This window comes from Lissotriton helveticus, chromosome 4_1 (genome assembly GCF_964261635.1).
Source record: "Lissotriton helveticus chromosome 4_1, aLisHel1.1, whole genome shotgun sequence".
Classification (NCBI taxonomy): domain Eukaryota; kingdom Metazoa; phylum Chordata; class Amphibia; order Caudata; family Salamandridae; genus Lissotriton; species Lissotriton helveticus.
The window spans coordinates 9573133-9586612 of record NC_136063.1 but is presented as its reverse complement, the minus strand read 5'-3'; the positions used below and the strand labels follow the sequence as shown (position 1 = coordinate 9586612).

The 13480-nt window shown below is 47.5% G+C and overlaps 1 protein-coding gene across 2 annotated transcripts in view; it reads left to right on the top strand.

The window, feature by feature from the left end:
• Nucleotides 1-13480, top strand: part of LOC144826898 (GTPase IMAP family member 3-like) — a 77255-nt gene that overhangs the window by 11328 nt on the left and 52447 nt on the right. For both annotated transcript variants that reach the window (XM_078685360.1, XM_078685358.1), the window contains exon 2: nt 2394-2446. In XM_078685360.1, coding sequence (XP_078541486.1) covers nt 2440-2446 — 7 coding nt within the window. In that variant the 5' untranslated portion in view covers nt 2394-2439. The remainder of the gene's footprint in view (nt 1-2393; nt 2447-13480) is intronic.

Sequence of the window (13480 nt, the reverse complement as noted above, 5' to 3'; positions counted from 1 at the left end):
GTGTGTGAGGGTCTGCTGGAGGTGTGTGAGGGTCTGTTGGGGATGTGTGAGGGTCTGCTGGTGGTGTGTGAGGGTCTGCTGGAGGTGTGTGAGGGTCTGCTGGGGTATGTGAGGGTCTGCTGGAGGTGTGTGAGGGTCTGCTGTTGTGTGAGGGTCTGCTGGGGGTATGTGAGGGTCTGCTGCTCATATGTGAGGGTCCGCTGGGGGTGTGTGAGGGTCTGTTGGCGGTGTGTGAGAGTCTGCTGGTGGTGTGAGAGGGTCTGTTGGTGGTGTGTGAGAGTACACTGGTGGTGTGTGAGGGTCCGCTGGGGGTGTGTGAGGGTCTGCTGGGGGTATGTGAGGGTCTCCTGGTGGTGTGAGGGTCTGCTGGGGGTGTGTGAGTGTCTGCTGGGGGTATGTGAGGGTCTGCTGGTGGTATGTGAGGGTCTGCTGGGGGTATGTGAGGGTCTGCTGGGGGGTGTGTGAGGGTCTTTTGGCTGTGTGTGAGAGTACACTGGTGGTGTGTGAGGGTCCGCTGGGGGTATGTGAGGGTCTGCTGGGGGTATGTGAGGGTCTCCTGGTGGTGTGAGGGTCTGCTGGGGTTGTGTGAGGGTCTGCTGGTGGTTTATGAGGATCTGCAGGGGTGTGTGAGGGTCTGCTGGGGGTGTGTGAGGGTCTGCTGGGGGTATATGAGGGTCTGCTGGGGGGTGTGTGAGGGTCTGTTGGCGGTGTGTGAGAGTACACTGGTGGTGTGTGAGGGTCTGCCGGGGGTATGTGAGGGTCTGCTGGGGGTATGTGAGGTCTCCTGGTGGTGTGAGGGTCTGCTGGGGGTATGTGAGGGTCTCCTGGTGGTGTGAGGGTCTGCTGGGGGTGTGTGAGTGTCTGCTGGGGGTATGTGAGGGTCTGCTGGTGGTATGTGAGGGTCTGCTGGGGGTATGTGAGGGTCTGCTGGGGGGTGTGTGAGGGTCTTTTGGCTGTGTGTGAGAGTACACTGGTGGTGTGTGAGGGTCCGCTGGGGGTATGTGAGGGTCTGCTGGGGGTATGTGAGGGTCTCCTGGTGGTGTGAGGGTCTGCTGGGGTTGTGCGAGGGTCTGCTGGTGGTTTATGAGGATCTGCAGGGGTGTGTGAGGGTCTGCTGGGGGTGTGTGAGGGTCTGCTGGGGGTATATGAGGGTCTGCTGGGGGGTGTGTGAGGGTCTGTTGGCGGTGTGTGAGAGTACACTGGTGGTGTGTGAGGGTCTGCCGGGGGTATGTGAGGGTCTGCTGGGGGTATGTGAGGTCTCCTGGTGGTGTGAGGGTCTGCTGGGGGTGTGTGAGGGTCTGCTGGTGGTGTGTAAGGGTCTGTTGGCGGTGTGTGAGAGTCTGCTGGTGGTGTGTGAGGGTCTGCTGGAGGTGTGTGAGGGTCTGTTGGGGATGTGTGAAAGTCTGCTGGGGGTGTGTGAGGGCCTGCTGGGGGGGTGTGAGGGTCTGCTGGGGGTGTGTGAAAGTCTGCTGGGGGTGTGTGAGGGTCTGCTGGGGATGTGTGAGGGACTGCTGGGGGTGTGTGAGGGTCTGCTTGGGGTGTGTGAGGGTCTGCTGGGGTGTGTGAGGGTCTGCTGGTGGTATGTGAGTGTCTGCTGGTGGGGTGTGACGGTCTGCTGTTGGTGTGTAAGGGTCTCCTGGGGATGTGTGAGGGTCCACTGGGGGTGTGTGAGGGACTTCTGGGGATGTGTGAGGGTCTGCTTGGGGTGTGTGAGGGTCTGCTTGGGGTGTGTGAGGGTCTGCTTGGGGTGTGTGAGGGTCTGCTTGGGGTGTGTGAGGGTCTGCTGGTGGTATATGAGTGTCTGCTGGAGGTGTGTGAGGCTCTGCTGGTGGTATGTGAGTGTCTGCTGGTGGGGTGTGACGGCCTGCTGGGGGTGTGTGAGGGTCTGCTGGGGGTGTGTGAGGGACTGCTGGGGATGTGTGAAGGTCTGCTGGGGGTGTGTGAGGGTCTGCTGGGGGTGTGTGAGGGACTGCTGGGGATGTGTGAGGGTCTGCTTGGGGTGTGTGAGGGTCTGCTTGGGGTGTGTGAGGGTCTGCTTGGGGTGTGTGAGGGTCTGCTGGTGGGGTGTGACGGTCTGCTGGGGGTGTGTGAGGGTAGGCTGGGGGTGTGTGAGGGACTGCTTGGGGTGTGTGAGGGTCTGCTTGGGGTGTGTGAGGGTCTGCTTGGGGTGTGTGAGGGTCTGCTGGTGGTATGTGAGGGTCTGCTAGTGATGTGTGAGGGTCTGCTGGGGATGTGTGAGGGTCTGCTTGGGGTGGGTGAGGGTCTGCTGGTGGTGTGTGAGGGTCTGCTGGGGGTGTGTGAGGGTCTGCTGGGGGTGTGTGAGGGTCTGCTATGCCAATGCTTTTTAATGTATTCATGGTTTGTCCACTACATTAAATAAATATACTGTGCAGTTTATTTCAGGTCTCTCTTAATCAGTCTCCAAAGGAAATAAAAAGAATGTCAAGTAAGTGAATTGAAAGGCCGTTATTTTTCATTATAGTTGATTCTCAATGCTTTCATGACCTTTAGATATATGATGTACACTCACCTGTACCACACCTATATCCATGACTCTATTCCAGTATTAAGTAAGCTATCAATGCGTTTGAATTTCAGAACTCAAAGTTAATACTACTCAGAATTTGCAATGAGGCTATTTTTAAAAATGTTATTTTTGGGGGAATCACTTTATATGTTTTTCTAAACACTTTTAGTCATGCTGAGTGCAAGAATATTACTTTTATGTACTGTGATGCAGCTACTTCAGAAGTATTAGCTTCTGAAAAACTCATTTCAATGGAGGCCTCTGAATTGACAAAGGATTGTAGGAGACTTTATCAGAATTTCAATGGCGGGCATGCTTCCATCGGTAACTAGGTCCAAGTGTTGTTCTAATACAGTCATGTGTTCTATGTGATGCAAAAGCATTGTGCGAAGGAACATTGTCAAGAAAATACCTAGCAGACAAAGCGAGTCATTTTGCGTTGAGAGAATGACAGCAGATGAACTTGGAAATGGAGGCCATGACCAGGACTTTGTTCCTGAAATGGAGGCCATGACCAGGACTTTGCTCCTGAAATGGAGGCCATGACCAGGACTTTCCTCCTGAAATGGAGGCCATGACCAGGACTTTCCTCCAGAAATGGAGGCCATTACCAGGACTTTCCTCCTGAAATGGAGGCCATTACCAGGACTTTCCTCCAGAAATGGAGGCCATGACCAGGACTTTCCTCCAGAAATGGAGGCCATTACCAGGACTTTCCTCCTGAAATGGAGGCCATGACCAGGACTTTCCTCCAGAAATGGAGGCCATTACCAGGACTTTCCTCCTGAAATGGAGGCCATGACCAGGACTTTCCTCCAGAAATGGAGGCCATTACCAGGACTTTCCTCCAGAAATGGAGGCCATTACCAGGACTTTCCTCCTGAAATGAAGGCCATTACCAGGACTTTGCTCCTGAAATGGAGACCATTACCAGGACTTTGCTCCTGAAATGGAGGCAATTACCAAGACTTTGCTGCTGAAATGGAGGCCATTACCAGGACTTTGCTCCTGAAATGGAGACCATTACCAGGACTTTGCTCCTGAAATGGAGGCAATTACCAAGACTTTGCTGCTGAAATGGAGGCCATTACCAGGACTTTGCTACTGAAATGGAGACCATTACCAGGACTTTGCTCCTGAAATGGAGGCAATTACCAAGACTTTGCTGCTGAAATGGAGGCCATTACCAGGACTTTGCTCCTGAAATGGAGACCATTACCAGGACTTTGCTCCTGAAATGGAGGCAATTACCAAGACTTTGCTGCTGAAATGGAGGCCATTACCAGGACTTTGCTACTGAAATGGAGGCCATTACCAGGACTTTGCTCCTGAAATGGAAGGCCATTACCAAGACTTTGCTCCTGAAATGGAGGTTATTACCAGGACTTTGCTCCTGAAATGGAGGCCATTACCAGGACTTTACTACTGAAATGGAAGGCCATTACCAAGACTTTGCTGCTGAAATGGAGGCCATTACCAGGACTTTGCTACTGAAATGGAGGCCATTACCAGGACTTTGCTCCTGCAATGGAGGCCATTACCAGGACTTTCCTCCTGAAATGGAGGCCATTACCAGGACTTTCCTCCTGAAATGGAGGCCATTACCAGGACTTTCCTCCAGAAATGGAGGCCATTACCAGGACTTTCCTCCTGAAATGGAGGCCATTACCCGGACTTTGCTCCTGAAATGGAGGCCATTACCAGGACTTTGCTGCTGAAATGGAGGCCATTACCAGGACTTTGCTCCTGAAATGGAAGGCCATTACCAAGACTTTGCTGCTGAAATGGAGGCCATTACCAGGACTTTGCTACTGAAATGGAGGCCATTACCAGGACTTTGCTCCTGAAATGGAGGCAATTACCAAGACTTTGCTGCTGAAATGGAGGCCATTACCAGGACTTTGCTACTGAAATGGAGGCCATTACCAGGACTTTGCTCCTGAAATGGAAGGCCATTACCAAGACTTTGCTCCTGAAATGGAGGCCATTACCAGGACTTTGCTCCTGAAATGGAGGCCATTACCAGGACTTTGCTCCTGAAGTGGAGGCCATTACCAGGACTTTGCTCCTGAAATGGAGGCCATTACCAGGACTTTGCTACTGAAATGGAGGCCATTACCAGGACTTTGCTCCTGAAATGGAGGCCATTACCAGGACTTTGCTACTGAAATGGACCCATTACCAGGATTTTGCTCCTGAAATGGAGGCCATTACCAGGACTTTGCTACTGAAATGGAGGCCATTACCAGGACTTTGCTCCTGAAATGGAGGCCATTACCAGGACTTTGCTACTGAAATGGAGGCCATTACCAGGACTTTGCTACTGAAATGGAGGCCATTACCAGGACTTTGCTCCTGATATGGAAGGCCATTACCAAGACTTTGCTACTGAAATGGAGGCCATTACCAGGACTTTGCTACTGAAATGGAGGCCATTACCAGGACTTTGCTACTGAAATGGAGGCCATTACCAGGACTTTGATCCTGAAATGGAGGCCATTACCAGGACTTTGCTCCTGAAATGGAGGCCATTACCAGGACTTTGCTCCTGAAATGGAGGCCATTACCAGGACTTTGCTACTGAAATGGAGGCCATTACCAGGACTTTGCTACTGAAATGGAGGCCATTACCAGGACTTTGCTCCTGAAATGGAAGGCCATTACCAAGACTGTGCTACTGAAATGGAGGCCATTACCAGGACTTTGCTACTGAAATGGAGGCCATTACCAGGACTTTGCTCCTGAAATGGAGGCCATTACCTGGACTTTGATCCTGAAATGGAGGCCATTACCAGGACTTTGCTACTGAAATGGAGGCCATGACCAGGACTTTGCTACTGAAATGGAGGCCATTACCAGGACTTTGCTCCTGAAATGGAGGCCATTACCAGGACTTTGCTCCTGAAATGGAAGGCTATCTCTAAAATGAACCTGCACAGACCCTTTTTCATGCTGAACAGTGATGCTCTGTATTATTCACACTGAGCCCTTATGGGGCCAGTCATAGCTATGAGCCGTTGATATGGACTTGGCCCATGTCTACTGCTACTGCCTGGATTAACAGTCGTAGCAAGTTGCACACAAGGGCAAAGACAAGTATTCTCTTGTTTTTTTTAAAAAGACTTTGCAATAGGCTTTAGAATGCCATAACATGATTGGCAGTACTATAAATGTCAAGCAGAGAGATAGCTTTAAAGATCATTTGACTGTGTACATTCTGAAATGTCTTAAATATTCCAAATTAAAGGCAGAAGTGAAGGATGTTAAATCCCAGCAGATTTTCACCTCACGCAAAGACCATTTAACCACCTTGACATTAGCAGATAGAGCTAATGTGTCTTGAACTGCCTGTGCAGGAAGGGGAATTTGTTTTTTAGCCACACTGGCATCATGCACTTTGAGCTGAATACTACAGCATGACTGTTTTATTTACACCCATCTTCTCGAGTAGTATAGGACTGCAGAACACTTTAAGGGTTAATAAGTAACATACATACATATATTTAGGTTTGGTTGTATTTTTTTCTTTCTTTTAACCCGTTTGCTGCTTCGAACGTTCAGCGCCAGTGCTGAACGTTCAAAGAAACGGGTGCGGCCGTCGGCAGCAGCGAACGGGTTAAAGTAATATCTGAGTAGTAATAACATTGTTTTATTCATTGATGTTCCTCACAGTGATATATTGTATACCAGGTGGTTCTTACTGATTGCCTATTTAGGTAAATCTACAACGTTCATCACTTCTGCTTAAGATGTGTACGTTTGGACTTTTACACTTTTCTAGAAGTCAGATCTCCTTCAGCAGGGCAAACCAGCAAGTTGAACTCGACCAGCGGTTCAACGACAACAGCTAGGACTTGATGGTACTCACAGTCTCTCACTGTTTCTCTGTTGAAAAGTTCCCAACTTTTGTAGTGTGGGCAGGACAAAAGCACCAGCAATGAGTCCAGGACCTGGGAGCACAACTTAAGGGTAGGACTTACTCCAGCAGAGCCCAGTAAGACCTCTGGTAGCTCATTGTGTCACTGTAGCTCGGATAGGTCAGCTAATTCACCACTGAGTAACTTCTGGGGTCCAAGGTTCAAGGCAAGCATGTCCAGTCCTCCTTCAGTTTCTTCACACAGCAGGACAGTCCTTCTTCTGAACCATACAGGCCCATGAGTGTTCTGAGGACAGATCTGTAGGGTCCACTCTACGCCCAGTTCCAGCCTGTAGGTAGAAGGCAAGTATTTGCCCACCCTCTAAACCAGTTCTGATCAGTTCCTCTACCCCCACTGGGTTTGGTGCCATCTTGACTAGAGAGACACAGGGGAGGCGGGTCGAGATGTGAGCTTCATCTGCCAATGTTGAGTTAGACATTCTTTGAAGCTCAGGAAGGAACTGGGCACAGACCCAACCTATCCTTTGAAGGGTGGAGTCCCCGCCCCACTCACAGAAGAGCCAATCAACAGCCAGGTGGCATTGAACACTGGCGGCAAAGCCTTTCTGGTTTAGGCAGGAAAATGACAACTTTCCAAAAGTATATTTCCAAATTAGTAATGGACTACCCTAATGTACCATTAAGCTAGATTTTAAATTCCTATTAAAAGGAGTCTTTGAAATGTTTCTCCAGCTCCTTCCTAACTAAAGTAAGCCCTTAACATGCTTTTTGGCAAGCACGGTTTTGTAATATGGTAAAGCCGTGCTTGCCAAAATGAAAAGCAACTTTGGTGGTTTTTCAATACCATGCACCCTACCATATGCGCTTTTAAGGCCTACCTTGGGGTTGACTTATAAGTCCTAAAAAAGGAAGGTTTAGGCCTGACAAACTATTCATTTTGCCAGATCAAAATGGCTTTTTTGACAGTTCTACTTTTGTGGCTGGCACAATGAGTGCTGCCCACTGGTAGCATTTACTTTACAGGCCCTGGTTACGGATAGCACCATATACTAGGGACCTAGAAGAAAATAAAATTGGCCACGGAGGTAATTCCGCCGCAGCACTGGGGGGGATGAGGGGTCGTGTGGGGCCGCCATGCTTGTGACGGAACCACTCCGTTACGAGCCACGAGGGCGCTGTGCTTATGACGGAGTGGTTCTGTCACCGCTCTGCCCACTCACTAATTTGCCCGCACAGGCGGGGAATCCGTGCCATTTGGGCAGAGTCGGCGCGGCATGACGGAACCACTGAGTCATGAGCACAGCCTGCCCGTGGCTCGTGACAGAGAGGTTCCGTCACAAGCATGGAAGGGATTAAAGGTGCCAATGATGGCTGTGCCAATTTTATTATGTTTATAGGGGAGAGTCCAAGCACTTTATCACTGGCCAGCAGGGTTAAAGTGCACAGAGTTATAAATCCAACAAAAAGAGCTCAGCAAAAGAAGGCATACAAAATCTGGTATGTCCTCGCAGAAAGGGCACACTTGCAACAGCGGCCACCTTAGATCTTGAAGCATAACTTGGACCATAGTGCAGCTAGGACCTTGCTACAGGAATGTTGGCTTATAAGTGCCAAGCCCACTTGCCCTCTCTCGTAGAGTATAAAGAAGGTGTGTGTCATTGAAAACAAACATTGAACACATTTCTGGCACGTTTATTTTGAACCTTAAAGACTGGGGAATAACAATCTACCCTTTTAAGATTGAAATGTTATGCTCCGCGAAAGAACACAACAAATTCTCAAGAAAAATGTGTACGTTATGTACAAGGTATTAGACTCCCAGTCTGTATATATTGTAGGGAGTCAACAAATAGAATAGGTTTTCATTATCTTTCAGTTTGTAGAAGTTCAGTACAGACAGGACTTATTGTGCACAAAAGCAGTGCTTAATTTGAGCTGGTGTTGTAGATGATTGCCGGTGCGTCCAACGGCACACATCTTTAGGGACTGTCATTATATTTCCTCAACAGACTTTGACCCAAAGCAAGAAAGAAAAAATAAAACCTATAAAGAGGGAAGGAATAGAAAGAGCAAGATAGAAGGAACGTTACTAAGGGAGAACACAAAGAAAAAAATGAAACCTGAAACACTGGGATTGCCTGCTGGTGAATCAAAGAGGCGTGAGGTGGAATCAAGTCTTCACAGCCTTGATATTCAGAATCTTGACTTTTAATAGCACTAGCTCTGGGCTTCTGAGAAATCTTTGAGCACAGTCACTCAATGTTTCCAGTCACTTTCTGAAGCATAATGAGTTGGTTATTTTACAGATTGCTAAGGCATACCTATTCAGAAGGACAAGTATATTCAGTAACCCTATAACAAGATACTTGAGGCTTCTATTTAAGTCTGTAATGTAAGCTACAGACCTTATTGGCCCTAGAAGTGGCGGGCAGATGGTTAAGTCTTGTGTCTCTGCTTTCTCTGTTATCTTATTCCCTTTTCCCTGCTTCTTCCACTGTCTCCCCTGTCTTAGAATATGTGGTCTTTAGTGAGGACAGTGAGAGGTGAAAAGAAACAGCTCCAATTCTATTGGAACCTTTGCAGGGGTTTGGTGCAACCGAACACAACGCAATAGAGGAAGCATTAATTTTAAAATTTGCAATAATCAATTCTGAATGATTATCACAGGTGACTGCTTCAGGGCAAATTTTCAGTTGAAAAAATAAATCTTAAAATATGATAAAGAATAGCATAAGAAGCAAAATTCTGGGGGGTGGAGGCTTCCCTGGGGATTCTACATAATAATCAAAACTGATATTGCACCTTTCTTCCTTTGGTCCTCACTCTGCCTGGAAACGAAAACAATATTATAGCCTTATAGCCCGCCGTAGCGGGCTATACCGGCTATTAAAGGCCCGCTGAATCGTTAAAGGCCCGAGCCGAAGGCGAGGGTCTTTAACGAAACAGCAGGACTTTCATAGCCGTATAGTCCTGACACGAAGGGCTATAAGGCTATTAGAACATTCTGCCACTAACAAATTAAACAAAGGGTTCTCGAATATAAATCCCCTCAAACTGCGAGAAGCCTTTGTAGAACATGAAAGGTGCTGCCCAGAAATAGATTAGCTCAACGCCAGGGCAAAGGTCTAAGGATCATCGAGGCTCACTTTTCAACGTCTTGTGTCATGTGAAGAGTAGTTTTGGGAATATGTGTCTGCTATTCCAACCAGGAGTGTCTTTATGTCAATGAGCAGTTTCCTCTTCAGCTTCACCAAGCTGGTGCTGAGCGATACTGTGATACTGAGCCAGTGCCAGGCTCCCCACAGGGATCCCAGGAAACAAAAGTCTTTTTTCCCTAGGTGTCTCTCTACAGTTAACTATGAATGGACAAGCCTGAACAAAGGCAGCAACAGCCTCCTGCCCCACTTGTCAGAGTGTGTGATTCATTTAAATAGTTGGGTGTCCAGGTCTACCACTCCCCGTCTGATTTGATAGACAGTAATCTGGGGAAGGCGATCACTTATTATGCACCTGCCCAGCTCCAGTGGCCTATGGACACGGCCCCCTCATTGTCCCCATTATGCACATTCTGGACAGGAGCGCTCTCTACCGACATCACAGACGAGCAATGGCAGCAATGTCTTGGAAACCCCAAGACCATCTCAATGAATGCCCACCCGAAGTTCAAGCAATTCAACTATTTGCATCACACATACTTAACCCCACACAGGCTGGCTCGTATGTACCTGACCTCCACAGATATTTGCCCCAGGTGCAGCAACACAGGCGCTGACTTCTTGTATATGGTTTGGACGTGCTCCCGCATCAGAACCCACTTGGGGATGGTCTCTGACGTAATGGCAGCGGCAATGGGTACCACAATTCCAATTCAGGGTACACACTACCTGTTAGGCATTACAAAGAGGAATGCATGCCGTAAGAACCTCAACAAATTCATTGACCTGGCATTGGTTCAGGCCAAACGCTCTCTGGCCATGGCCTGGAAGTCCCTGACTGGCCCATCTACTAGACATTGGCTGCTCGCTCTTCGGCGTGCCCTAGTGGCCGAACACGACACATTGCAGTCTCAGCCCCCACGACCAATGGCCTGAGCACAGCCCGTAGATTGGTAACATTATGTAACTACCATAGAATCCAAACTTCGTGGCACACAGGACTGTGGGCGACACAATGATAGCACTGACGCCGTGCATGACTAGCTTAATTGAGTTCTCTCATACACCCATATTGGGGCATGTATATAGGAGGAGAGATGGGCCGTACACAGTTGGGCGTGATAATCAGATACAACTGTCTCACACGTTCGTCCTGCCAAGGCCACACTCACATGTATAGCGTCACATCTGCTCTGCCTAATTCCTCCCCTACCTTGCTCCCATTGTAGCACCCACTAGAGCAGGAATCAGACAGCTTGCACTCCGCACAAGATGCACATTCAGCTGGTACACATTCTTGCCACATATAGGGCAGGCACACTAGTAAGGTGGTATCAAGTTTAATAGTTTATTTCTTTTAAGGTCTGGTTTTGATACAGCTTTGTACAGAAACATCTGTTGTTAATTTCTGAGGTTAAATAATGCCGTCACTGATTGGTAGTAATGTAGAGTATGGCGGTTAGCCCCCCACACCCTGTGGGCACAATAATGCAAATGGAGATGTGCGATATGCTATGCTCTATTATGACGTATTTACAGCTGTATGTTGTGTTGTGCGTAAAATGAATAAAGATTTTATTTTTATTTTTTTTATTAATGGAGAAGCCTCACCCTACATCTGGGTGAATGAAGAACCTAAACCCTCCAAACTGTCCCTCTGAAACTACTCTGCTCTGGGATCAATGTTCACACCTCATAAGGAAAAGCATTGACAAGGGCCAGCTGATTTCAGGCTAATGCTAATTAGCCGGCTGAAAGTTCAGGCAGGCAAGGTGTTTTGAAAAGTCACTTGTTCCAAAATATTTATAAACGTCTGACTTCATCACAGAATCAAACGTATTACACAATAAACATATAGTTCAAAGTATTCTATTATTGTGTTCCAAACCAAAGATGCTGTTGCATTTGACTCTTGAGGGACACCTAGTAACAAATAGTGGAACTGCAGCTTCATGAAAGGGTCTTTCAATACTTTTGTATTTGACCCCTGAGGGACACCTAGTAACGACTAGTGGAACTGCAGCTTGATGTAATAATTTCAATGCTTTTGCATTTAACTCGTGAGGGACACCTCGTAACGACTAGTTAAACTGCAGCTCTTTGTAGAATTATTTTGATATTGAATACTATAATATTCACTGCCCACTGCTAATCTTGTCCCATAATGCTTTGCAGGGCCTTTGGTTGGGATTGTATTTTTGCTCATAACTGTGCTTGGGGTGGTCCTAAGAGGATGGGACCACCAACGAATCATTCAGCAAGATGTGCTCTTTGTTTTCAAGGCATCTGCTTGGTTTTCTTCCTAGGTTAGGGAGGATACCAAAATCATCAACTCTCTCACTGCTTGCTAAATTTTCATCTTCACTATTGTGAAATGACTATATGCATTTTAGCATGTAAAGACAGAGATACTTGTTATTTTACCAAAAGTATTTGTTTTATTAATTGGGAGTCCCACGAAGCGAAGTTGCGGAATTCACTGAGTTTTTGTTCAACTTCATGGAATTCTGTGTAGTAGTACTCTGCCCACCCTTAATCTTCTCACAGTCAGACCAGTGATGCTTGGTGGCCTCCTGCATAGCCATAGTCCCCCATGCCAGACTGCACATGTGTCCTCTTCAACAGTGCCTATCAGCACAATGGTCTCAGGTTGGAGGGCCACTGAGAAGATCTAGTGTTGATATGTGCCAGCTGTGTGCAGGGATGGAACGCAACAGACTGTTGCGGGGAAGTCTTTTAATGGACCGCATTCTGCAGGTGACCACCATAACCACGAACGCTTCACTTTCAGGATTTCAGGATGGTGATTGCAGTTCCAAACCCACAAGTCTAGGGCATATGGACACAACAGCAGCAGGGTCTTCACATGAATCACCTCAAACTTCTGGTCATTCATGGTTCGGGGCATTCAGCACAAAGCAATCGTCATAAAGACGGACGACATGACTGCCATGTACTATCTAGGGGAATAAGGTGACACACACTCCCTGCAGTTGTCATGCAGAGTATTTGGCAGTGGATGAACCACCATCACAGTCACTTTCTGATTTTGTAAACCACCTCAGCAGCATGCAGCAACAAGTTCACTACGGAGAACTCCATCCACAGTCCGACTCCCATACTCCCGTCATTCTTCATTCTTATCATGCCCACTGCGTGGCAATCCTTGACCCATCAACACCACTTCCAGATTATGCACTAGAAGAAAACAGGAAGGAGCTTTTAGTCAGACATAGCATCACAGGAACAAACAGATAGAAATGGCAAATATTATGCAGGATAAAGGAGGGGTATTACAACATAAAACAATGTTTACACCAGCATACACGCTGTGGCACAGAGCCGGACTCAAAATAGTAATTAACTGCAAATGTTAACTTGCTCTCTGTTCAGCTAAATAAACAATGGGTATATTTTTGAGCATTGCACAGCATCTGCAAAGCTCTCTGAAAACAAAACCATTGATTCACCCTCCTAGCAGGTGTAAACTGTCACTTCAGCCACTTCCGCATATTTAACGAGATCAGAAAAAAAACATTTCATGCTTCCCAAACACACAAGGTACTGCAGCCTCTCTTGAACAAAGCGAAATCATTTCATTTGGTTTTGTTGCGTTCCTGATAAGGATGAAAACTTCCATGACAATGATCGTGAGAAAGCTGCTGAATAGTAGAATGAATTATCTCTTACTAGTGAAAGTTTGTGTTGCTCTTGCTGCCACTCCTGCTACACTAGGGGGCATATTACCAAGGGCATTATTGCCGCTTTAGCAGGAATTTTTCCCGCTATAGCAGCGATAATTTTATCGCCCTATTACCTAGCTGTTGCTAACACCAGTTAGCGACAGCTAATAGGCGATAGCGGGCATTTAGGGGCCCACTATGCATGTCAGCGATGATTATCGCTAATGACATGCAAAGT